This window comes from Psammomys obesus, unplaced genomic scaffold (genome assembly GCF_907164565.1).
Source record: "Psammomys obesus unplaced genomic scaffold, mPsaObe1.curated_primary_1811, whole genome shotgun sequence".
In the NCBI taxonomy this organism is placed as follows: Eukaryota; Metazoa; Chordata; class Mammalia; order Rodentia; family Muridae; genus Psammomys; species Psammomys obesus.
The window spans coordinates 13,055,242-13,078,772 of record NW_026589732.1 but is presented as its reverse complement, the minus strand read 5'-3'; the positions used below and the strand labels follow the sequence as shown (position 1 = coordinate 13,078,772).

The 23,531-nt window shown below is 46.2% G+C and overlaps 1 protein-coding gene and 1 pseudogene across 1 annotated transcript in view; one reads left to right on the top strand and one right to left on the bottom strand.

Annotated features, from left to right (window-relative positions):
• Positions 1-23,531, top strand: part of Epb41l4b (erythrocyte membrane protein band 4.1 like 4B) — a gene marked incomplete at its 5' end in the record, with an annotated part of 149,589 nt that overhangs the window by 95,695 nt on the left and 30,363 nt on the right. Inside the window, 4 exons of the mRNA XM_055605280.1 lie at positions 7,467-7,666; positions 9,814-9,932; positions 16,653-16,778; positions 21,221-21,288. Of these exons, the coding sequence (XP_055461255.1) occupies positions 7,467-7,666; positions 9,814-9,932; positions 16,653-16,778; positions 21,221-21,288 (513 nt within the window). The remainder of the gene's footprint in view (positions 1-7,466; positions 7,667-9,813; positions 9,933-16,652; positions 16,779-21,220; positions 21,289-23,531) is intronic.
• Positions 11,276-11,709, bottom strand: LOC129675323 (ubiquitin-conjugating enzyme E2 L3-like; annotated as a pseudogene).

Sequence of the window (23,531 nt, the reverse complement as noted above, 5' to 3'; positions counted from 1 at the left end):
CACCGGGAAAATCAGCCTTTGTCACTGCTAAGTCAGCATCCTGCACCCTCCAAGACGCCATGGAGCCGTGGAGAGATGCCAGGAGAGGAAAAGGGCATGGTAGAGAAACTTCTGGGCAATCAGTTCCCAGAGGCCAGTGATAAGCTGGATGGTGACGCAGTGGAGCGTTTGAGCACTGTGTTTTTAAAGCACGTAGCGGAGGGAACGGTGCCTGCTGTATAAGACCTAGGTGCAGTCCGTGCATGGTCCTTGGTTGGCGCTTCTTTGGGCCCTGGTTAGTTGGCTTTGTTGGTGTTCTTGTGGAGCTCTTGTCACCTCTAAGTCCTTCTATCCACTAGACTCCCCACTCTTCACCCACTGTTTGGCTGTAAGTTTCATTATCTGTTTCGAACCATTGCTGGGTGGAGCTTTTCAGAGGACAACTCTGGTAGGTGCTGTCTGCAAGCATAGTAGAATATCATTAGTAGCATCTAGAGTTGACTTTCTTCCATGGGGTGGGTCTTGGGTTGGGCCAGGCGTTGTTTGGACATCCCCTCAATCTCTGCTGTATCTGTTCTGTCTTTGTCCCTGGACATCGTGTAGGCAGGCTAAGTTTAAGATCAAAGTTTTTGTGGGTGGGTTGGTGTTCTTCTTCCTCTTCTAGGGGTCTTGTCTAGTTAGAGGGTGTCCTCTTCAGTCTCCTCTACTAGGAGTCTCAGCTAGAGTCCCCCTCATATCCTCCCAGAAGCCTACCCTGACTTAGGTCCCCAGCTTGACGCAGAGACGTCCCTGTTTCTCGGGACTAACGTGATAAAACTGAAAAATACTTGGGACTGTGGTAAATATCATTTGTTCTATGCTGTAATGAAAAGAAACAAAACAAAGACTATTTTGAAACATTTTAATAAGTGGAGAGAAGTATGTGCTTTGTGTATATACTCTTCCCAACCATGATATTTAATGCTCCGCATTGGAATGCACTGGGAGTTTTGGGTATGAGCTTGAGCTCTAAGGTTATACATGCATGCAAAGTACAGAGGCTACCCAACTTCTGCTTTAGTTTGGTTTGGTTTTCTTTCCTTTTCAACCAGAATAGAATAATTGCTTACAGAACAAGGAGAAAGAAGCTGGAATCCAAGCCAAAGAAAGGGAGCAGTCAGGACATATTTGGCGACATAGTCTGTGAAAGGAAATCAGATTTGGGCTAGGGTGTGTAATGACATTGAAATAAAAGTAACAGTCCAACTCAGTGCTGTTCAGGGGAAAACCTATGAGCTATGTGGATAAGGCAGGCTAACATCCCATATCTGGCTGGCGTGAGCAATCAGGAAAACAGAAACTAATCTAGGTATTTCCTACAGAGGGAATTTAATACGGGGGCCTCATTATACAGAGGATGAAAGAACTGAGGACCTGAATTAGCACTGAAACAACCAAAATGAAAATAACTGGAAACTGCTTACCACTCCAGAACAAAGGGAGAAAGGACAAAGGGAGGTGGAATCTAGTATAGGGGACTTGGGGCTACAGAGCACTCCTGGCCGGTGCTGAAAGCATCAGGGAGGCACGAAGAGGCAAGCCTGAATGGGGGCCCAGCAGTGCGCTGAGCAGCTTGGAGTGTGTGAGAGAGTAGGCACTGAACTCGTAGTCATTCAGCACAGTGACCAGTGGAGCAAAGAGGGCACCTCACGTTCCTGAACGGAGAATGGATCGCTTCTTTCAGGAGGTTGAAGCAAGTCTTCATTTCAGAAAAATATGTGAATTTTCCATTAATTTCCATGTGTCTGTAATTTTAGTGGGAGATGTGAAGAGAAACAGCAAGACACTCACTCTTAAGCACACATGAAAGCTATTCATGGCCCCTGGCCGCCAAAACCTAATATTCCTGTCAGGTTCAGGCCTTAGCATTTGGAGAACCCTTCACCTGGAATGTCCAGTGTCCCCTTTCCCCTCCCACCCCCCCAACCTGCTGTCCTCTCTTCCATAACCTTCAGGACTTCCTTGCTTCAAACATCTCTACCCCAGGGATCCTCTAATGATGTCCGAGGCTGGACGAAGGTCCCTTCACTGCTGACTGTCATGCCTGGCACGGTGCCAGACACCGGAGCTGGCTGTGGACTAGTTATTGATTACACTGAAGCTTCTTCTGGCCTCCTGTGCAACAGCCCTTCTTCCAGCACAGCGGGGATACAGATACATATGGCGGTTTCTGTTCCTGCAGAGTTTACAGGAGGCTAGAGGACACGAGGGTGTCTCAGCCAGTAGCTGCTGAGAACTTGGGTTTTCCTGATGAGTACTCATACTGCCTTAAATAGAAGTGGAGCAGATGGTAAGACACAGCAGATGGGCAGCTCTTTGGGCACTGAGTGGAAAGGTGGGAGGCCTGGATGGTGTCCCGGGCTCAGCTGCTGGTCTCCCGGCTGTGTGACCTGCTCACCTCCCTTCCCATGGCGAGCCATGTGCAGAATGAGCTGGCTGCAGGTTGGAGAAAGGTGATAGTTCCTAGTTCCCAGGCCAGCTGCAGGATTTAGAGAGGGGTAGCCATATCGAAAGGAGGGCTAACATCCATGTTCCTTAAGATCTCTAGCTTTACTGAGATCTGTCTCACGTAGTGTTTTTCATGAAGTTGTATGGCCATGGATTTTACTGTTTCAGGAACATTTCATTCCTCCCACAGAAACTCAGTAACAAAAGTCTTTCACTCCTGATTCTCCCCACCCTTCTTACCCCTAAATAACCTTTAACCTCCCCCCGTTTGTCCGTGCTAAGCATGCCTTATAAGAGGAATCACATATGTGACCTTTGGTGTCTGTCTTCTTTCAGGTTGCATAATGTTTTCAAGGTTCATTTACATTATAATATGAGTTTATAGTTCACTTCTTTTTGTGGCTTAGTAATTTTCCATTGTGTTGATATACCACATTTTGATTATCTGTTAAGCAATTGATGGATGTGGTTTGTTTCTACCTTTCGGTGATTATGAATAATTCTGTTAATGAGCATTCAGGTACAAGTTTTTCATGGATCTTTCCTTTCTCTTGGGTACTTATCTTGGTGTAAATTGCTGGACCATGAAACTGTATTTTTAACTCTTTGGGGATCCACCAGGCAATTTTTTTTCCAAGCTGAATGAACCATCTTACGTTCCCTCCAGTAGAATGTAAGGGTTTTTCTAGAGACCTTAACATTGGACCTGAGTTTAAACCCATAGAACCAGAGTCTATCTGAGGGCTCCATTATAAGATTCTGTGATTTCTTATCCCAGCTTAGATCCCTAGGCCCCATGTCACCCAGAACTTGCCTATACTGCAAAGATTATGGATAGCTTCTCAAGAGCACATTCACCTGAGAGAAAGCCCTAGTTCAGCTTCTCTCTTTCCTTGCCCTGCCCTGGTAGCAATTCTGGTGGGGGATTCTGGAAGTACTTGTACCCTCCTTTCTATAATCCCAAACACCTCATGAGCCTCAGTCTCTAGTGGCAGTGAGCATGGAACCAGCCTAGTATCCTGAACCTTGGCCAGTGTTTCTAAGGCTGGTGTGTCGCTGCATGTTCTTTGAACTTACACTGTGAGTCTGATTGTGCTGAGGTCAGCAGGGCAGATGCATAACCTTTTGGATAACGCTTACCTCGAAGTCAGTGTTAATGTTGCTCCCAGAAACCCTTCAGGGATGATCCATGGACATGAGGCCTTGAGAAATATTCTTAACAGATCCATAACCCAACAAAACTCCATGTTTCCATCTTCAGGATGATTCCTGTGTGTGAGCTGAGAGTGCTCCCAACTCATTCCACTGTGACACTATTCCTGGAAAAATGTGAACAGACAGACACCCAAAAACACACCAAAATGACAATACCACCAAATTCCAACTTGGTGAAACAATGAATTCACTGGAGTTACTTACAGGCACTTGGATGACTCAAGGGTGAAAACTCACAAAAGATGGAACCCTAGGGCTCTCTAAATGACTTCCAGGCAACTCAGCAGGTGGGGGCACTTCCTCTCTTCAGCAGTCCTTGCTGCTTAGGAAGGGAGGAACCTTTTGAATCTGTTAGGTTTTAGGAACTTCCTGAGACTTGTGAGTTGTTTTCTTCCCAAGTCTTAATTTCAGAGGGAATTGTTCTACAATAGGAACAGTTGTTCTTCCTGGGATCCTCAACTGTACCAGATTCCTTGCTGTAGCCCAGGTAGTTTCTCTCATCCTTGTTCACAATCTTCCCATGTGTCTTCTCATCCCACTCCTACCCCTTAGGTAGCTGTAAGAGAAAATCATGAATGCATATTTTTTTTTACATGTTATTAGGTGATTTCTTATTCCTGGCATAAAGATGGGGTATTTTGGTTTGTTCGTTAGTTTGTTTTTACTGTTTCACTCTTCATGCTGAATTTCCTTAAAATAAAAAAGTGCACCCTTTCCACATGTAGAGACAAGGTCATGATACTGCTGTGCCCTTTCAAGCCTCTGACAGGTATCACTCACCAGTAACAACACTTTTCAGCTGAGCTGGGCCCAACCGCAGAATCCTTCTCACTGTCTGGGCAGAGAGTGCAGTTGGACCTGGCATGGGAAGTGGTGTCTATTTGCCATCTTTCAGGAACTCTTCCTCAAAGCTCTCCAACTCCTCTTCCAGGCCTGATGGCATGCCAGCTCTCTGCTCTTGGCCATGTTTCCCTGTGGGTGCTCATTTCCACACTCACTGTGAACATTTGAAGCACATCAGAGCCTCCCTCACTTCCCACCTCCCCTCTTTCAGTGGTAATGTGTCCTTTGCCTATAATTTCCTCACCTCTCCTTGTCTCTGTGATCTCTTGTTACATCCAGCCAATGGTTCACTCCTGTCTCTCTGTCTCTCTTACCTCCTGATTGATCTGTCCCTCATGACTGGACAATCCTAATGCTACTCAGACTTTGAGCAGGCCAGAAGTGGTGAGGATCAGGGCAAAGGAAGGCCAGCCATAGACTGGGAAGTCATCTCCCCTAAAGGACATCTGCTCTTCTGAGGGCCCCCCTGCATGCTCATAGGGCAAATGTCTTTAATACATTTAAAGGATGGGAAAATCATGTCAGTGGTCTGCAATCTGCAGCTGTATGGATCCTAGCTGGGCAGCTTCTTAGCTACGGAAAAGTCCAGCAACTGCTGCCCCACATGCTCTATAGAACAGTGGTCAAGGGTCCCATGCAGGGCTCTGGCTGGGCAGAGGAGAGAAGGTCTTCCAGCTCCAAATTGGTGTGCCTTTTTACTGCCCCCGGTAGGAAGATGGGTAGCATGAACTGTTTCTAAGGAGAAGAGGTGAGGGTGGGGATCTCCAGAGGTCAAAATATTGCCTCTTTCCCCTTCCTCCAGGTCAGTGGTTCTCAACCTTCCTAATGCTGAGACCCTTTAATACAGTTCCTCATGTTGTGGAGACCCCCAACCATAAAATTATTTTTGTTGCTACTTCCTAGATGTAACTTTGCTACTGTTATAAATTGTAGTGTTAATATCTGTGTTTTCTGGTGATCTTCGGTGATCTCTGTTAGAAGGTCATGGCCCACGGGTTGAGAACCATTGCTCCAGGTGCCTACCCTATAGGAGTCCCCTTGAGCATGTGTCTACAAAGCAGCCAGGATGGATGAAGCATCCAGCTCCTGTGTCAATGGTATCCAGCACACCTGATCTTCTGGACTCTTCCCTGCCTCTGCTAACCAGGCCCATTCCTGCCTCCTTCTCCAGTGTCCCCAAACCATACTCACACTATCAGAAGCATCCCAGAGGCCAGCTCATGCCCTTTCCACAGTCTCTGTTTGTGCAGATGATAACCCTGCACACTTCGCCCCTCAAACTATCCATCTTGTCATTTGAACTGCTCTTCCTGCGGCTCCCTCCTCACTCCCTTTTCTCCATATGCTCTGCCCTTCCTGCTTATCTGACCTTTGTCCATACTGTGTCTTACTTCTACCCTTTCTTTTTAAATTCTACAGCCATCTACCCTGGCCTACAAAAACAGTAAGTGAGTACTGGTTTAGATCATGTGACTTATAAATGAGAGAAACCCAACTACCTCAATCAATCAGTCAACAAGTCAATACATTTTGTGAAGCTTGTTGAAAGATTTGGCAGTAGTATCAGCTTCCAGCATAGCTGAATCTAGGTGCTCAAATGATGCCATTAGAAGATTTCTCATTCCACCTACTTTTAACTCCTGCTCATCTTCTCTCCTTTTGTGCTTTATCAGGGATATATCTACTTTATGTCTGGAAAAGATGGTCACAAGAAGCTTCAGCTTACATCCTGATGGCCAGAACTGACTAACTCATTGTGCACCATGGACAAGGTGTCCTGGCATGACAGTACTTTATGAGCCCGTAAAAATATTTTAACTCGGGGCTGTAGAGCGGTGTGTGCTCTTCCAGAGGTCTTGAGTTCAGTTCCCAGCAACCACATGGTGGCTCCCAACCATCTACATGTGATCTGGAGCTCTCTTCTGGCATGCAGGTGTACATGCAGATAGAGTACGCGTACATAAACTAAGTAAATAAAAATTTAAAAAAATGTTTTAATTTCTTTTATAGTCAGGAAAAAAAAGTTTAGTTGAAGAAAGTATGTTAAGGCGTTATTTTAATATAAGCAGTGCCAAGAAATATAAATTTTTAAAAGTTTTATTTTTAATTACATATGTGTGTGGGTTTGTACACATACGTGCAGTGCCCAAGGAAGCTGGGAGAGGGAGGGCAGTTGGTCCTCTGAGCTGGAGTTAGAGGCAGTTGTGAGCTACCCAGAAGAGGGTGCCTCTTTTTAGATTTCAGCTGTTAAAAGTTAGAAGCAAGTGTGTGCATCTGGATCAAATTCCTCTGAACAGAACTGTGGGAGGTTCTGGCTGGCCATGCTTGAGTTACAGGCCATCCCTGAGAAGAAATACCAGAGTAGGGACATAAGAAGGACTTTCTGCATGTGGGATTGGTAGAAACAAGACTCTGGCTTATAAGATAGGATCATTTCAGCATTTCTTTATTGTCTTTCCTTCTTCCACCTTGCATTTGGAGGATGTCATTTTCGAAAAGTTGATTTTTATGTGTGGGAGGGAGTGTTTGGCCTCTGTGTAGCCATCATGTGCATGCAGTGCCTGTGGAGGCCAGAAGAGGGCATCAGGTTCTCTGGAACTGGAGGGGCCACATGGGTGCTGGGAACTGAACCCAGGTCCTCTGGGAGAGTACCCTGTGCGCTTCACTATCAAGCCACCTCGCTAGTCCTGAAAGTGAGTTTTTAAAATGCAAGCCATTTTGTTCCATCTCAAAAATGAAGACATTTTTAAGGTTCAAGATGTCAGATTGCTAACATATACAAATTCCCACATATACAAATTTCTTTGCATGAGGTTTGGCCCAATGCCTCGTTTTAAGCAGAGGTCTGTTACTTGAGCCTCGGGGTCTTGGAGTTAGAGATGTTAGCACTCTGTGTTAGAACACTGTGTTGTTCTAAATCCTGACATTGTTTCCTGCTCCAGCTACCCGCTCCCCTCCCCAGTGCTCAGCCCCACAGAACGACTGCCTTTTGGCCTTGAGGAGAATGGGGGCACACCCTTCGCCTCCAAGACTTCGGGAAGGCGCCACCCGCACCAGCACCACTCCAACTATGGCCTTTCTCTGACCCTGGAGAATAAGGAGGGGCCGCTGAGGTCCCCGAACTCCAGCAAAGCCCTTACCAGTGAGTGTGTGGAGGGAGCAGGGTGGGGTAGGGAGGGCCAGTGGGGACCGGAAGGGGGGGTGTTGCCATGGCTGCCGGGTTTGGGCAGCAGAGCCTGATGCCTGGAGGCAGGCCGATCTAGACTTGGGGGTTTCCTGCTTCCATCTTGTTACAGGTGGCCATTTCTTCTTGCCTCCAAGCTTAGACTTCTGCCTATGCGGTGCTCAGCGCGGGCTCCTGGGCTCCAGCAGTGGAAAAGAGGGGAGTCAGACAGTGACTGGGATTCCTACTGCCCTGATCATAGTAAAATCTCCTCTGCCCTTTTGTGACACCTGCTTCCAACAGCAAACAGTTGTCAGGCGTCCAGTAGGCCTATGGTGCGGTCCATCCTATAGACGTTAATAATAAAGTAAGCGGTTAATGCTTGTGCTTGGCAGAATGACTCATTTGGCCCCTGCTAACTCTAACGAGAATGGGCTTGCATCTTGTATGTTATATTATTTTCCAGAAACTCAGTTTTACTCTCCTTTATCTAGGAGTTTGTCTGTGATGGACAAAAGCCAAGTATTAGTTCTTTTCATTTTTCCTTCTTTCTTTTTTCTTTTTCTCACTATATAGACCGGGCTGACCTTAAACTCACCTGCCCTCTGCCTCCCCGAGTGATAGGATTAAAGGCTTGTGCTGCCACCCATACATGGCCCTTATTTTTTCATTTTCATCATTATTTTATTGCTTATTTTTTAACTGGCATTCAGTGTTAGCCTTCATTATGACATTTTTCGAATATAATTTCTATTTTTTTTAATCTTCTCCCCACCCCTGCCCCCAGGAGCCCTTTTTCCACTTTCACACAACACAGTCCTCTCAGCTGTTCCTTCCGGGAGCACTGAGCAGGGCCGCTTAGGGGCTGGGAGTCTGGATCACACTGGGCAGCCCAGGACACTCTCTGGGTTTTGGTCCCTCTGAACCGGAAAGAGGGCGTGCAATGACCGTCAAGGAACCTTCTAGCACAGCCACTACAAGCTGTTGAGATAGGCTGAGCTCTTCAGACCACAAGAGCCGTTCGAGGTTAGCCGAATGGAAGATGGGAACTCCTCGCCTGCTTGAGGACAAGAATCCAGACACTGCCCAGGCCACCCTTGCCAGTGTTGGCCTCATCTTTTTGCATGGAGGTGACCGTCATAGCCTCCCTCCTCCAGTACAGTCTTCATATAGAAGTTACCGATGTCAGAGTTAAGGCCGTCTGTTCCCCCCTGCCCCAGGATGAGTCCACACTCTGAGCATGGCAACATAACAGACCTCCAAAGCAGTCTCGGCCTCCCCCAGCCTCCCACACTCCAGCTGCACGGAATCTCTGTCCTTTCACCATGCCCTGTGCCATCCCAGCCCTGTCCTCTGTGCTGGCTGCTTCCTCTACCTGCAATCTTCTTCTCTCATGCCTCTGGGGCCAGCTCACATGTGATCTGTGCAGCATTCCCTGTATGCCTCCACTGTCTCCAGCTCAGGAATGGGAATGTCTCCTCTTTTGTGCCTATGGCAATGATGGGAAATGAAAGCTCTTAGTGCTTTTATGTGGGCTACCTCCCCCCACCAACCTACACTAGAAGCATGCCTTATTTGTTTATTTCAACTCCCCAGAGGCCAGTTGTTAACCAGCAATAAAGCTTTATTGTATAATGAATATTTAATATTTAGTGAATGTTTGATGTATTAATGAAAAAATCCAAGCCAGAGTGGTGTGTGGTGGCAAAAAAATGCAACACAATACAAAACGCCAATGGCTTTGATTGTAGAAACATAGCATGACTCTTTGAGGCACCTTGCTCTGCCTATCAGCCTGGACACGCAGCTTTTCAGCATGTAAAGGACATTTCCACATAGAAGGCTTCTTATGAGAATAATCTCAATACTACAGCAACCCTGCAAGAGAAGTGATTTCTGTTTTCATTTCTAAATGGCCCAGAGGCTCAGAACAATAGGCCCAGGGCCACCCCGCTCATAGCCGAGGGAGTAAGGCTATGCAACCTTGACGTCAGATGTTCCTGTCCTTCATGAAGCATGAGGGGCAGAAGAGGATCTGGGAGTCAGGCTCCTGCAGGGGCCTCTGGCCGCTGTACCAAGCTGCCATCTGAACCTCCGCTTTTTCTTTTCCCCTGGCCATGTCGTAGAGCTGAGCCCGGGAGCAACCGCCCTGTACAGCGAAGCAGCTGCCCACCTGAAGAAGCTGGAGCTGGACACTGTGAAGGCCGCGGGACCCTGGCCTGCCCTCCACATCAACATAAACAAGGTGCCAGCCCAGCTCTGTGCGGAGCGCGCTGCCCCACAACAGGGCCTTGAACCACAGGGTTTCCGCTCCAGCTCCCTGGATGTGTGTGCTCGTGTGCAGGCTCCTGGGTGTGCGAGTATGTGTGTGCAGGTACGTGTGTGTGTGTGTGTGTGTGTGTGTGTGTGTGTGTGTGAACACTTATGTGTGGAAGGCAGAGGAAACTCTCAGGTTTTGTTCGTCAGGTGTTATTCTCTTTATTTTGCAGGCAAGATCTCTTACTGGCCTCAAACTTACCAAGAAGGCTAAGCTGGAGGAACAAACCTCTACCCCCGGGCACCCATCTGTCTCTGCTGCCATCAGGCACCACCACATCCAGCTTTTTTTTTTTTTTCCAGATTTTAAAAATTTATGTGTACATTTGCGCGCCTACGTTGATACGCACACATGTGCGCGCGCGCAGAGGCAGTAAGAACGTATTGGGTTCTGTACCTGATGTGGGAACCAAATTTTGGTTCTTGGCAAGGACAGCTAGCTGTCTTAGCTGCTGAGCCACCTCTCCGGCTCTATGCCTGGCCTTTCTACGTGGGTTCTGGGGGTGAACTGGGGTCCTCATGCTTGCACAAGTGCTTTGCTGACTGAGCCAGCTCCTAGTGTCTCCAGGGCAGCTCCTTGCCCTTCCTGCCTGGGCTGTTTCAGGAACAGGGCCTTGCCTGCCTTCTAATGAGGGAACCGCTGGCAGCACCATCCCCGGCACACGGCCTGTCCCTTGTGTGTGTCTGCTTTGCCTTTAACTCTTCTTCCACGATGCACATAGGTAACCAAAAGACATGCTACCCGGCAGAGGACTCACAAGTATTCAGTCGCCGTGACTGTGGTAGGACACAGAGTGCCATGAGCAGAGTGCCATGCTCTTCCAAGGGCATGTACCTAGCTTTTCCCTGGAGCTCAAGAGCTCAAGCCATCACTGCCCACCTCTCTGTGGGCAAATGTATTGGGAGTGGGGTGCGGTGGCTCAGTGGGAGAGCATGGCTTTGTGTGTGCATGGCCCTGGCTTCAATCCCCAGAACAAGTAAAAATTTGAAAAAACACACTGAATCCCTATAGCTATGATCTTACAGTTACACAGGCGACTCTCGAAACGACAGCGTATTAGTCCAGATGATTTTTTTTTTTTAACATCTGAATGTTTTAATCCTTCTTTACAGGTTACCTAGACCACTTTTAATTAAGAAGACTGTAGAAAGTTAGTAACTGCCACCACGTGGTGGCATGTGTCAATTTTCCACAGAGTCCTGCTTCGAGGGGTGTCTGAACGCACTGCCCAGGTGTCTGCTCGAACTTGCTGGACTCACTCTCGGCAGATTTTAGTCCACAGGTCGCTTTTCCCCATATTTCTTTGTGAACTCTTCAGCATTCTTACAGACTTTTTACAGTCCTTAGAGTACTCTTCAGCTAGGTTAGCCCGGAGCGGGTGCTCAGGCTGGGGGTCGTTCTCCGGTGCTGTGAGGGACTGATGGGTCAGTCTTGGTGGCCGGCTTCCAGTTTTCAGCACTAATTACTGGCAGAAAGACCTGCCCCTTCTCATCTATGTTGTTTTCAATGTGATGTTGGGTGGTTTGAATGGCTGCTCTGTGGGCAAGCTGGTTTCAATTCCGAAGGCCCCCTTATCATATGGAGGGTTGTCAGGAACAATAAGCCCTTGCCAAGGCAGTAAGTTAGCCTGGATGTTAGGGAAGTTTTTCATTCCACATTTGCACATCTCTTCAAGTTCCTTCATCAGCCTCCTGCTGGCCGCCATCTTGGATCTCCAGATGATTCTTTTATTTTTTATTTTTTGTGTATATACATGTGTTTAGGTGTGTGTGTGTGCACGTGTGTGTTTAGGTCAGAGGACAACCTTTGGGTGGTGGTAGTCAGGGGCCATCACCTTATTTTGAGATAGGGTGTCTCACTGGCCAGAAACTTGCTTCTTACATTAGGCTGGCTGGCAAGCCAAGTCCAGGGATCCTCTTGTGTCCACCTTTCAGGTACTGGGGTCACAAGCATGACCCACCACAACTGGCGTGTGGAGAAAATTTCTTGAGATAATCTATCATGTTACCAAGGTGTTGGCCTTGAACTTGCTATGTACCCCACAATGGCCTTGAACTCTGATGTTCCTGCCTCTACCTCTTGAGTTGTAAGCATGCATCATCATGCCCAATTTATGTGGAGTTGGGAATAAAACCCAAAGCTTTGTGCACACTAGGCAAGTATTTTATCAAGTGAGCCCCAGCTTCAGGCCCCTGGGTGATTTTTTTTTTAACCACTAAGAAAGCATTTCTTGGGCCATTGTGCTGGCTTAGTAGGTAAAGAAGGCACTTGTACCCACGCTTATCAACTTAAATTCAATCCATGGGTTTCTCATAATGAAAGGAGAGGACTAATTCCCACAAGCTATCCTCTGACCTCTACACACATAGCTATACACAAACACAAGCGTAAGTAAGTAAGTAAATAAATAAATAAATTTAATAAAATATTTTATTTTAAAAGGAAACTATTTCTTGCAATAGATCTCCCTGGTAAGCATGACACTTCAAATGGGAACCACTGGCTTGAATAATTTTTTTCCCACCTCAAGGATGAAACTTGAAGAATGTTTCCATTCTTCCATGGTTTTTGTAATCTTCTGTTCTTAATTTAATGATTTTCCCTATCTATTCCCAATGACAGCAGGAATTTCAGTCTCCTTAGATTTGCCACACATTAATTATCTGTATCAACAGCTTAAATATACATCTGATTGTTTCCTTATCCCCAGATGGCATTGTCAAACAGATGGTCTATTCCCCGTCATGATACCAGGACCCCATCGCCATTCATTTATATGTTTTGACTCTTTAACGCCATATTGGAGGATATAGTTTCTTTCCACAGTTCAAACTGAACATAAAATGTGGTGGTTCAAAAAACAGACAACACAACAGTGCTGGAGTCACGCTCAGCTGGAACTGTGGTCTTGTACTCTCTTGTTGAAACACCTTTGTATGTATGTGCACGCATGTGCATGCGTTCATGAGAGTGTGGGTGCATGTGTGGATATAGATGTGTGAGTGTGTGGAAGACAGACAACAGCCTTGTATGTTGGTCCTCAGGCACCTTCTGCTTTTATTGGTAACTGATCTCCCATTGGCCTGGAACTGCACTGCACAGGCCAGGCTAGCAGGTCCCATGGGCTTCCAGGGATCTGCAGGTCTCAAGCTCCTGGCTTGTCATCAATGAGATAACACACATGCCCTGCCCTGCCCTGCCCAGCTTTTTATGTGGTATCTATGGGTCCAAATTCAGGTCCTCACACTTGTGAGGCAAGTACTTTACAGAGAGCTTTTAAGCAAAAGGTACACAAAGATGCACAAATTTTGCAAATTTCATTTCGATCTTCAACAGGGGTGATTCCTATAGCTGAGCAGTACTTCTTTAGCTTTGTTCAGCTGAGACAGGAGTGAGCCACCTTGAATTGTGTGTTCCAAATAGCAGGTTAGGTTGGCTAAACATAAGGAAGAAAAAAAGATGTGCTGAATTATTTTCTTATTTTAGCAGCATTTCATTAGTTTAAGTAGGCCATTTTTACTGTCAGATAACCATTTCCCCACAAGCCATTGCCAAAACCCACTAATGGGGTCCTAACTAATTAAGTTACTGTTTGCCGACATGCTGCTCTCCAAACTAAAACCAAGTACAAATGAGCTCTTAATATATCTATAAAAACAGTCCATTCAAGTATGAAATAGATAACATACCTGATTTGCAACACAAAATAAATAACCCAAAACCCACACTGTAAACCTTATCTTTCAAGATAATAAGTTATACGTAAATTACTTATTTTCCTATAGGAAAAAGCTCCCTCCCTTGGGATAATGAATCCAGTCAGATGTGCTATTTTCCCAAGGCCAGCATAGTCATAGTGTTTTCCTGTCATCACTTTTCTCACATTCAGACATACCTTTCTGGATTTTCTTTTTAAACTGTAGAACCTAGCATGAGAAAGCTGTTCATACTTTTTTCCTTTCTCATTGAACATCTTAAAATTCTTATGAAGGCAGAGATGGCATCAGAGAGGTTAGGGAGATAACATGGTTGAATGGTTGGAAGATCTGGCTTTGAACTTCATCAGAATCTGTTCCTAGACCATAACCCTTCCTTTTCCCTCTATGGCTTCCCACAGCCCAGCTTTTGTTTTGTTTTGTTTTTCATCTACAAATGAGGGTAAATGATATTTTGTTTTCTCTTCTGATTATGTAAATCTTTCCCTAAATCTTGCTCTTTTGATGGAGGAGAGCTTAGAATTGACCCTCGTGCTCTGCCAAACTGTAAGACCAGCCCACAGATGTCTGCCTTCTGCTAAAGTGGAGATGCTGAAGGTACCAGCAAGAGAAGCCAGTAAAAGTGGCTTATCAAGATGGCTGAGTGGGAGAGCTGTTACTGCCAAGCCTGCTCACACACGGGTCCACATGGTAAAGGAGAGAACTGACTCTCCAAAGTTGTCTTCTGATTTGCCCACCCCCACACCCTAAATGAATAAATAAAAACTTTAAGAAATTTAAGATACCTACCTCAAAATAAGGTGGACAAATGAGACTCCAGCAACTCGTGCACATGAACTATGTGGCCAATGACTGGCTCATGATAAGCTTTTAGTACATGTCAGCTACTGGCATTTTTCTTTATCATCACCATTATTACTATCATCACCATCATCATCACTGTGGTCATCACCATCATCACCACCATAGTCATCACCATCATTATTATTATGGTTGTCACCATCATTATCATGGTCACTACCATGATCATTGTCATCATCTATTTTGATGATGACAGAGAAAAGACTGAAATTTTATTTTAGAACTCTTGCCTTTGTATGTTTGCTACTACCTGGCATTGCTGAAGTCTGCTTCGTTCCCAAGTGTTCTTGTTTACTAGGAGGAAACTGGATTCTATGTCCTATTTTTTTTTATTACATTTATTAGCTACCATTTGCCCTCTGTTTCCTCTGTGGCTTTCATAATACTCCTACAGTGGATTCCAAGATGATCAGTGGGACTTCTGGTTTTCTGAAACAGTGTCTCAGCACACGGGCCAGAATCATCTTGAATTCATCATCTTCCTGTGTCCCCCTCCTGAGTGTAGGGGGAGTAGACAGGCACCACCATGCCTAGCTTCAGTGGGGCTTTTGACCTAGTGAATAACAATTTCAGAACTCGGGGAAGTTGAGGATTTTAGAACATTTTCTTCTTGCCTTGGGGCATGGCAGCTGACCTGCCAGACTGCCTCCTGAGACCACTGAATGGGCATTAGCAATCATGAGGTCGTGTGCATTTCTTATTAAGCATAAATCTCTTCTGCTAATAAGTGAGTGTCACCACAATTGTCTATATGAAGTATTTATTAGACATCAAGTCTGGGTCAAACACCATATTGTGCCAGGACATGCAATGGCCAAGACCTACAATATGGTGAGCAATTAGGCATTATTTCCTCACAGAGGCACATATACCATCTAAGATCACTTCAGGGCTACATGTGAAGATTAATGACTTTTATTATCATCACGGTATAAATATCATGTCTACTCCAACAATAGTTACAAAGCTTTTGATTTCAAAGATGTTTTTCTTTGAATGTGATTCAGGTAAAAATATGTAGTCTTAGGGTAATCCATCTTGACTGAGTCACATGAACTTCAGGGTTTACTCAATGTTACTCGTATTTCTATCTATTTTATTTGGGTTTCTCATGCTTCTATCACCCATCTCCACCCCAGTTCCTTCCAACACCCCAACATCAAGTAGGAGAGAAAGAAGGGGAGAGGGGTGTTGTTCTCTTTAACTACTCCCTGCTGGTTTAGGGTCATTGGGTTCCTTGGTGCAAAGTTCAGTCTTCATAGTCAGGATATCTCCAGTTCCTTCTAATCAAACTGCATGAAGAACAGCCAGTAGCAGCAGGGGAGAAGCAGCAGCTCTGGCATTTATTTCCCCTCTGAGCCCCCAGCATTAAACTATGTGCAGCCGGCAAATAGTCTGCTGCTGTGGACAAGCTGAAGCAGCCCCATATCCCATACCTGGGATTAAAACAAAAACATGCTTTAAACCATAACTGAGTTTTTAAAGACACCAAAAACTCCTACTACAACCTAACACTTAGGAGATGGTAGAAATTGCGAAATCAGTACCAAATTCCTCAACTCCAAGAAGGTGATACAGGGGCTGGGGTTGTTCCTGCATGATAGAGAGTGAGGTCCTGGGCCCTGTCTACTGCGTATAAATTAAATTAATAAAGTAAAAGAGATGCAAATTCCTTTTGAGAGTCACAGTTTCCAGCAAGATTTACTGAACAAATATCAGCAAGTGTTCTGTGCTTTTTCTTGATTCTTCAGCTTACTGGCATATCTTGCTCTCTCTGAGGGAGCAGGGAAGGAAAGCTCTAGGCTGGACCCATCTCTGGCTTTTGCCACCTGACTCTGAAGGGCCCCTTCCTGGATTAGACCTTCACCTGACACCGTGTGTCCAGTCCTCAGGAGAGAGTGGGGAAGGGACTGGATATGCGGGAAGCCTCTTGGTTGGAAAGCAACAGCACAAATGGAAGTGTATCAGGACACACACAAGCAGACACTGAGATGCCATTGTGGTTGTTGGGGAATTGTGTTTTCTTTTTTGTTTGCTCACCATGTGTCACCTGCAAATTGCTTTATCTCAGGCTGAGGAAAAGAAAGTTTCGGAGAAGACCCTTCAGACTCCACTGCTGCCTTCGCCAGCGGCAGATCACGTGAAGTGTAACATTTTGAAAGCGCAGCTGGAGAATGCCTCTCGGGTGAATGCCCAGGTAGGCGGGGTGAGGGCTCCTTCAATTTCATGTTACAGGCTTTCCTCAGTACCACACAGGAGGACAACAATGCAGCACCAGTCAAGGTCCAGTGTGGAGATAGGAACCACTTCTTGGTATGGGAGTCTGGATTTTGCTATTATTTTTAATTACGTTTTATTTCTTGGCTAGGAGGGGGCGCAGGGGCCCATGCCATGGAATGCTTGTAGAGGTCAGTGGATCTCTTGCAGGAGTCAGTATTCTCCTTCCACCATGTGGGGCCCGAGGATTGAACTTTGGTTCTCAGCCTTGTCAGCAGGCGCTTTATACATGCTGAGCTGTCTCGCTAGCTCAAGGAAACCTGCAAAGAATTACTAACCGATTTGTTGTTATTTATGCAAATGAATGGAAGATAGAGAAATGGGAGACAGTGTTTTATTGTTGTTGTTGTTAATGATTTATTTACTTTACATCTGGATCACAGCTTCCTTTCCCTCTTCTCCTCCCAACACCTTCCTCTGCCTTCCCCTCCCCCCATCCATCCCTCCTTCCTTTCTCCTCAGAAAAGCGCGCGGGGGGGGGGGGGGCACCCATAGACATCAACCAGCCTTGGCATATCAAGTTGCAGCAAGACTGCACCATCTTCTCCTACTGGGGCTATACAAAGCAGCCCAGTTAGGGCTAAGGGACCCAAAGGCAGGCAACAGAGTCAGAGACGGCCCCTGCACCGGGAGCCAGCGGTTCTTACATGCTAGTAGCATAAGGGCCCTCAGCAGAGCTGCATCTCATCCCCAAGGGTTCAGGAAGTCAGCGTGGGGGCTGGCGATCTGCATGTCTAACCAGCTCCCTGAACCGCGCTTTGAGTCACACACTGGAGGTGGCGACTCCAGGAAGCGCTTTCCATTCCAAGAGCGTGGGAACAAAGATTCTGCAAATATGGACATCTGAGTGCCTGGATTCCTAGTCCCACACAGACTCCTGAGATCGGGTCCCCTGTGGTATCTGACTTTCATGAGCTGCACGTGACTGTCCCACACTGTGGGACAGGAGCGGGGTGTCGTTCTGCCCACGCTGTGTCTGTGATGAGCAGGATGACACCGGATCTCCCGGTACTGCAGAAACTCCTGTGGAGGAGTGGGCCACCAGAGTTGGAGAAGCCAGGCTGGGATAACCCTGAAGAATAGGAAGCCAAGAGGCACTCCTCTCTAGCGCCCCCTGTTGGCAATGTTAGATCTGTTTGCTCCTCAGCCCAGGTCCAAGGAGGTGGGGTATGTGAATTTGGAGATGAGAGAGAACGGGGTAATAGCTGCCATAAACCCTCTCTCTGGCATCATAGCGCGTACCACTGGCTCCACAGTGACCGTTAATTACACTGTTTTCTGCCACCTTAAATGAGGGTTCTAAAGTGGCAACACCAGTCACAGCTGCTATTCAAGGAGAAACCCATTGTCTGTCCCTGCCCTGAAAACAGCGTTTGAAAAGCTGTGGCTGGGCTGGCAGGATGACTCAGTGGCTACAGTTGGTTGCCACCACCCTCGGAGTTCAATCTCCGGGACCCATGTGGTTGAAAGAGCCAACTCGTTAAAGTTGGCCTCTGACGTCCACATGCACACACACACACACACACACAAACGCATACGCAAGATAAAAAGAATATTTTTAAAAAGCTACAGTTGTCCAAGAACTCATGAGAACAATATGTAAGAATCAACAGTCCTTATGAACCTATGTACACTTATATTGCCAAGAGTTCCAGTCAGTAATGTCTTCATTCTCTATTTACATATATAATGATCCGTACGATTTAAATCCTCCCAGAAGATGCCATGAGAAACAAGAACAAGCTTATAAGATTTCTTCCCTTGGGAGGCTGTGATGTAAACAGAAGCCTAGACTACAGGTTGGAAAGCCAGAAACTCTGGAGCAGTGGCTCTCAGCCTTGCTAATGCTGTCACACTTGAATACAGTCCCTCATATTGTGGGGACCCCAATTAGATAAAATTATCTTGTTGCTGCTTCATAACTGTAATTCTGCTATGTTTATGAACTGTAGTGTGAATATGTGATATGTGACCCCACTGTGAAAGGGTTGTTTGACCACCCAAGGGGTCGTGACTCACAGGTCAAGGGCTACTGGCTCTGGTGATCTTCTTCTTAGTAATGTCACCTTAAACCCATCCATTAACTTCTCTGAGCCTCACTTGTTTTGCTCAAAAAGTGGGAGCCAGCTGCGTCTGCTGGTATACACCTGTAGTCCCAGGCACTCAGGAAGCTAATACAGGAAACTCTCTTAAGCACAGGAGCTAGACAGCAGCCTGAGACACGTAGTAAGATTTATTTTCAAGGGGCTGAAGAGACAGTGCAGACGTTAAAAGCATTTTCTTTTCAAGCTTAAGGATTGGAATTCAGATCCCAGCATGCATCCCATGCAAGCCAGATGTGATCCTGTCCATGCCTATCACCCCAGCACTCACTGGGATGGAGACAGAAGGGTTGCCGGGGATGGCTAGGTGCCAGCCTGGTTGAAAAGCCGCTAGCTCCAGGCTCTGCAAGAGACCCTCAGAGTGGGCAGTAATTAAGGAGAACACTTGACTCCTTTCTCTAGCCTCTGCATACCTGAACAGGCTCATAAACACACGCCACACACATGTACACTTCACACACTCACACAGGAAAGGAACCCAGCACAACAAATTCAAGCCACCACCCTAGATAACTATGAAGATTAAAGGCTAGATGGAGCCCCTGACCGTGTCTTACATGATTTCATGGCTATACAGATAGACACAATCACAGACTACGGTTAGGAAATTATCGAGGAGACTGACTGCCACAGGTGATGGCAGTGACGCTTTTTACAGGACAGTCAAACTGAGTTATTTCAGGGCGGGCGGGGTGGCTCAAATAATAAAGGCACTTGGTGCCAGCCCTAACGACCTGAGTTTCATCTCTAGTGTCTACATGGTGGAAAGAGAGGACCAGCTCCCCAAAGTTGTCCTTTGGCGTACTGGGCAAGTGTACACACACATACACATAAGTGTAATACACACACACAAAAAAAAAAAAAAAAAGAAAAAAAACTTAGCTATTTCAAGTTTCAGTCACATCTGATTGTCTGAACTGTTCTCCCACTGTCATTTTCATGTATGCTATTTTGTACTATCACCAAGCAAATAAAACTGGTGCATGTTTCATGGCTTAGAAAGTTAATGTTATGTATATTAGGACGCTCTGCTATGTTCCCAGAGGTCTTGTGCGACATGAATCCTCTTCGAAGGATCCAGGTTTCTGCTACAGAAGATGCACTATGTGTCAAAAGTAATTCATTTTGGAAAGAGTGAAAAAGGAGGGGGAATAGAGCCCCCAAAAGAAAAATACACTGGCTAGACACAGAGAGGAGAAGGGCCTGGAAGAGAGGCAGGCGTGAGAGCAGTGACCCCAGGGATCACTGCTTTAGTTTTCTTCCCTCTAAGGGCATGGATTCCTTTGTAAATGGCTCCCACTGTCCTCCACATAATTAGTGTTCTCAGAAATGCTGCAAGCTCAAATAGCATTGGACCCTACCATAAGAATCCCTGGGTTAGTGTGTTTTGAGGGTGTGTGGTAGAGAGGTGCTGCATGCAGCCCAGCATCCTGCCTAGGCTAAACACCGGTTCCCTATGGGATCCGTGCAGAGCACAGGGGCATGGAAAGGAAGCCAGTGGTCCCAACTTGTTGGTGCCTGTAGAAAAGACTCTGGCAGGAGCTGGAGCTGGATCCATGTATGGACTGCTGTGCCCTCCATGCCAGTCTCCAGCATATTACCGAACCTCTAGTGAGAGCAGAGGCAGAGCATGAGGGTTGAGGCCTGACCATCTCCCACACTGACTGGCTATGTACATGCTATTTGGCTGGCTGTGTGGGTGTCTCATCCTCCCTTGTCATCCTCAGGGACTCACCAGGGGGAGGAAGATAAGAATTGTATCAAAATCAAGTGACATCATTCCTTCCGGGTTTGTTCCTTAGATGTACAGAATTTCAAGTTCCTCTTAAAGTTCTAAATGTCAGTGCTACGTGAGCCCGCAGCCATTCTTGTTCTTGATTCAGAGAGTGACGTAAGGGATTGAACTGGAGGCTTGCTTTTCCCACATCATCCCTTTCTCATTGAGGCAGGAACTGACACATAACAAGTGCTCAACAAAAGTATGAATGCAGGGACTGATTGCATTTGAATGATCACATCTTAATCCTCAGTAGTAGGAATGACTCAAAAAAACCTGATTTTTTTTGTTTTGATTGTTTGTTTGTTTGTTTGTTTTTGTCATAGTTTACTGTGAAAACAGAATAAGTTTGTGATTGACTAAACACTTGATGAATTACCTCTGTGGTCCTTCCCATTTCTACTATCCTTTGAATGCCGAAGACCTGAAAGCATTTTTACCTGCCAAACTATTAACATTTGACTAACCTATCTACTTTAACAGATTGCAAAAGAAGAGCCCTCGCTTGTAAATATCAATAAGAAATCGAGTCTTCAGGACACTAATGTCAGGTCTGTTGCTTCTTTGAATGGGGAAATGACATTGTGGCCTCTGCATTGTACCAGAAGCATTGCTCTTGGGGGGCAGGGTGACAAAAGCAGGGAGGGAAAACAAAGCTGAGAGAATATGGGCCAGAGGAAAGCAGTGTAAAGACTTCCTTTAAGCCTGGAGAAGGTTGCTGTTGCCAGGCTGACCTTGACCTTGCTGACTGCTGTGCTGGTAAGGAACTCAGCCTCCTTGAGTGGGCTCTGAAGATGCAGAGCTGACCTTGCGTCCCCAGTTAAGATGCTCCAAGCTCTGCTCTCAGCGTGGAGTCATCTTTGATAATACAGGAAAGACAACCCTTCCGGGCCTGGCTTCTGCTCATTGTGCTTCCTTGGGCCATTGTTTCTGAGCTCTGTCAGAACTGGATCCACATGGGTTCATTGACAGTCTCAGCCACTACCTTCTCCACCCCGTTCCCCAGGGGAATCCCCCTCAGCTGAGTGACCGATAGCCTATCATCATGGCAGTCTTAGTGCCATCTTGATGGTCTACCATCACTTGCTCTTCAGTGGGCTCTCCTAGATGCTCCCCTCAAATGCGCAGCAGAGTCTCTTATTGAAAATCCCAGGTCCTGGCTGGGAAGGTTAACTCAGTAGTTGAGAGCCTGCCTAGCATGCTCAAGGCCCTGGGTTCGATCCTCAACCATGCAAAACAGATGAATAAAACAAATCCTGGTCTCCTGAGTCCCACTCCAGTCCTTGAGATCCTGTGGATGGGTGGATCCTGGGAATGGGAGTGGTGGTGGGGCAGGAAGAAGCATTGCAGTGAATGCCTGGGTGTCATAGGGAATTGTTACAGTTGATGCTCAAAGCACATGCTAGCTTTTTGCATGTCCTTGGTCCACATTTGGATACACTTTGCAGGGACTTAGTTCAGGTTGAAGTCCAGTTCAGTTGGAGGATCCTTTTTTAACATATGCATGGGCCTGAGTTCCATTCCCAGCACTGTAAAAGGAAAGCAGACAAACAAAAGCTCTTCCCACCCCGCCCATCATCCTTTCATCTGTCTCCGGTCTTGGAGAACAACAGTATCCAGTTCCTTCCCAAGCTTGAAACTCAAGAGTCCTTATTCCCCACCTCCCCATCTCATCCCCTAGCCTAATTGGTGATCACAATTAGGTGTTCAGGACTACAGTCCCTGCCTTTCCTCACCCTTCATTGTCTCTTATTTGGATCATCAATACCCTGGCTCTTACACCAATATACTCTTTCTGGCTCTGAGGACCTTTCTGCAATGCAAACCTGATAATGCCACTCCCCACACTAAATCCTGTGGTTACTGTCATTGCCTTCAAAGTAGACTCAGCCTGAGTTCCCTCCCAACAGGTCTTTCCTGCTACTCTTCTGGTCCCTACCTCTTGCCCTTCTGATTGGACCCCTTCTATGTAGGGGTGGTGAGGTACCCCGGCAGACCTCCACTTTGTCTGTCACTTTGGTGGTCTTCCCTGCATCAGGCTGAGAACCCTAGGAGGTGGGGTTACTTCAGGGATCATGAGCAGCTAGCTACCCTGGGGCTCTGGCCTGAGGGAACCATGAATTCAGCACATTGATTCACATTCCTTATTCATTCTTTCCTGTGTTTATTCAACGAGCATTAATCAGGCAGTAGCTGCATAGTTACACACAATCAGGCATTGAACAGAAGAAAAATTGAAACTGCTGCAGTGTTCATTGATTTGTCAAGGGTCCCTTGCTCAGGGTTTCAACTGGTTTCTATGCCTCTTTGGTGTTAGGTGCTAATTACTGATTTTTATAAATATGAAATTAGTCATGACCATAAAAATATATTAAAGACTTTCCTAAAATCACTGTTTGGGGTCTGGGGAGATGGCTTACATGAGTAAAAAGGCCTGCTCTCAAGCCTGCCAACCTCAGTTTAATCCTCAGACCCACAAGACAGAAGAACCAATCCTTTCCTGCCATCTCTTCTCCAACCTCTGTACAAAGGCTTACACATACTCAGAGAATAAATAAATGAAAATATGATATATTTTTAAAAAATCAGTTTTAAATAAAGCTATTGGGTTCTCAGCAATGATTGAGGAAAAGTAAAGGAAAATTTAATATATTTTTAATGAAAAAAATATACAAAGAAAGGACAGGACATGACTGCTCCTAGGTATGAGAAAGGAGAAGGTTTAATATAGATCTGTGGAAGAGCGTAGCCAGAGGCAGGGACATCTGGGAGAGTCTAGACTGGGCGTGACTAG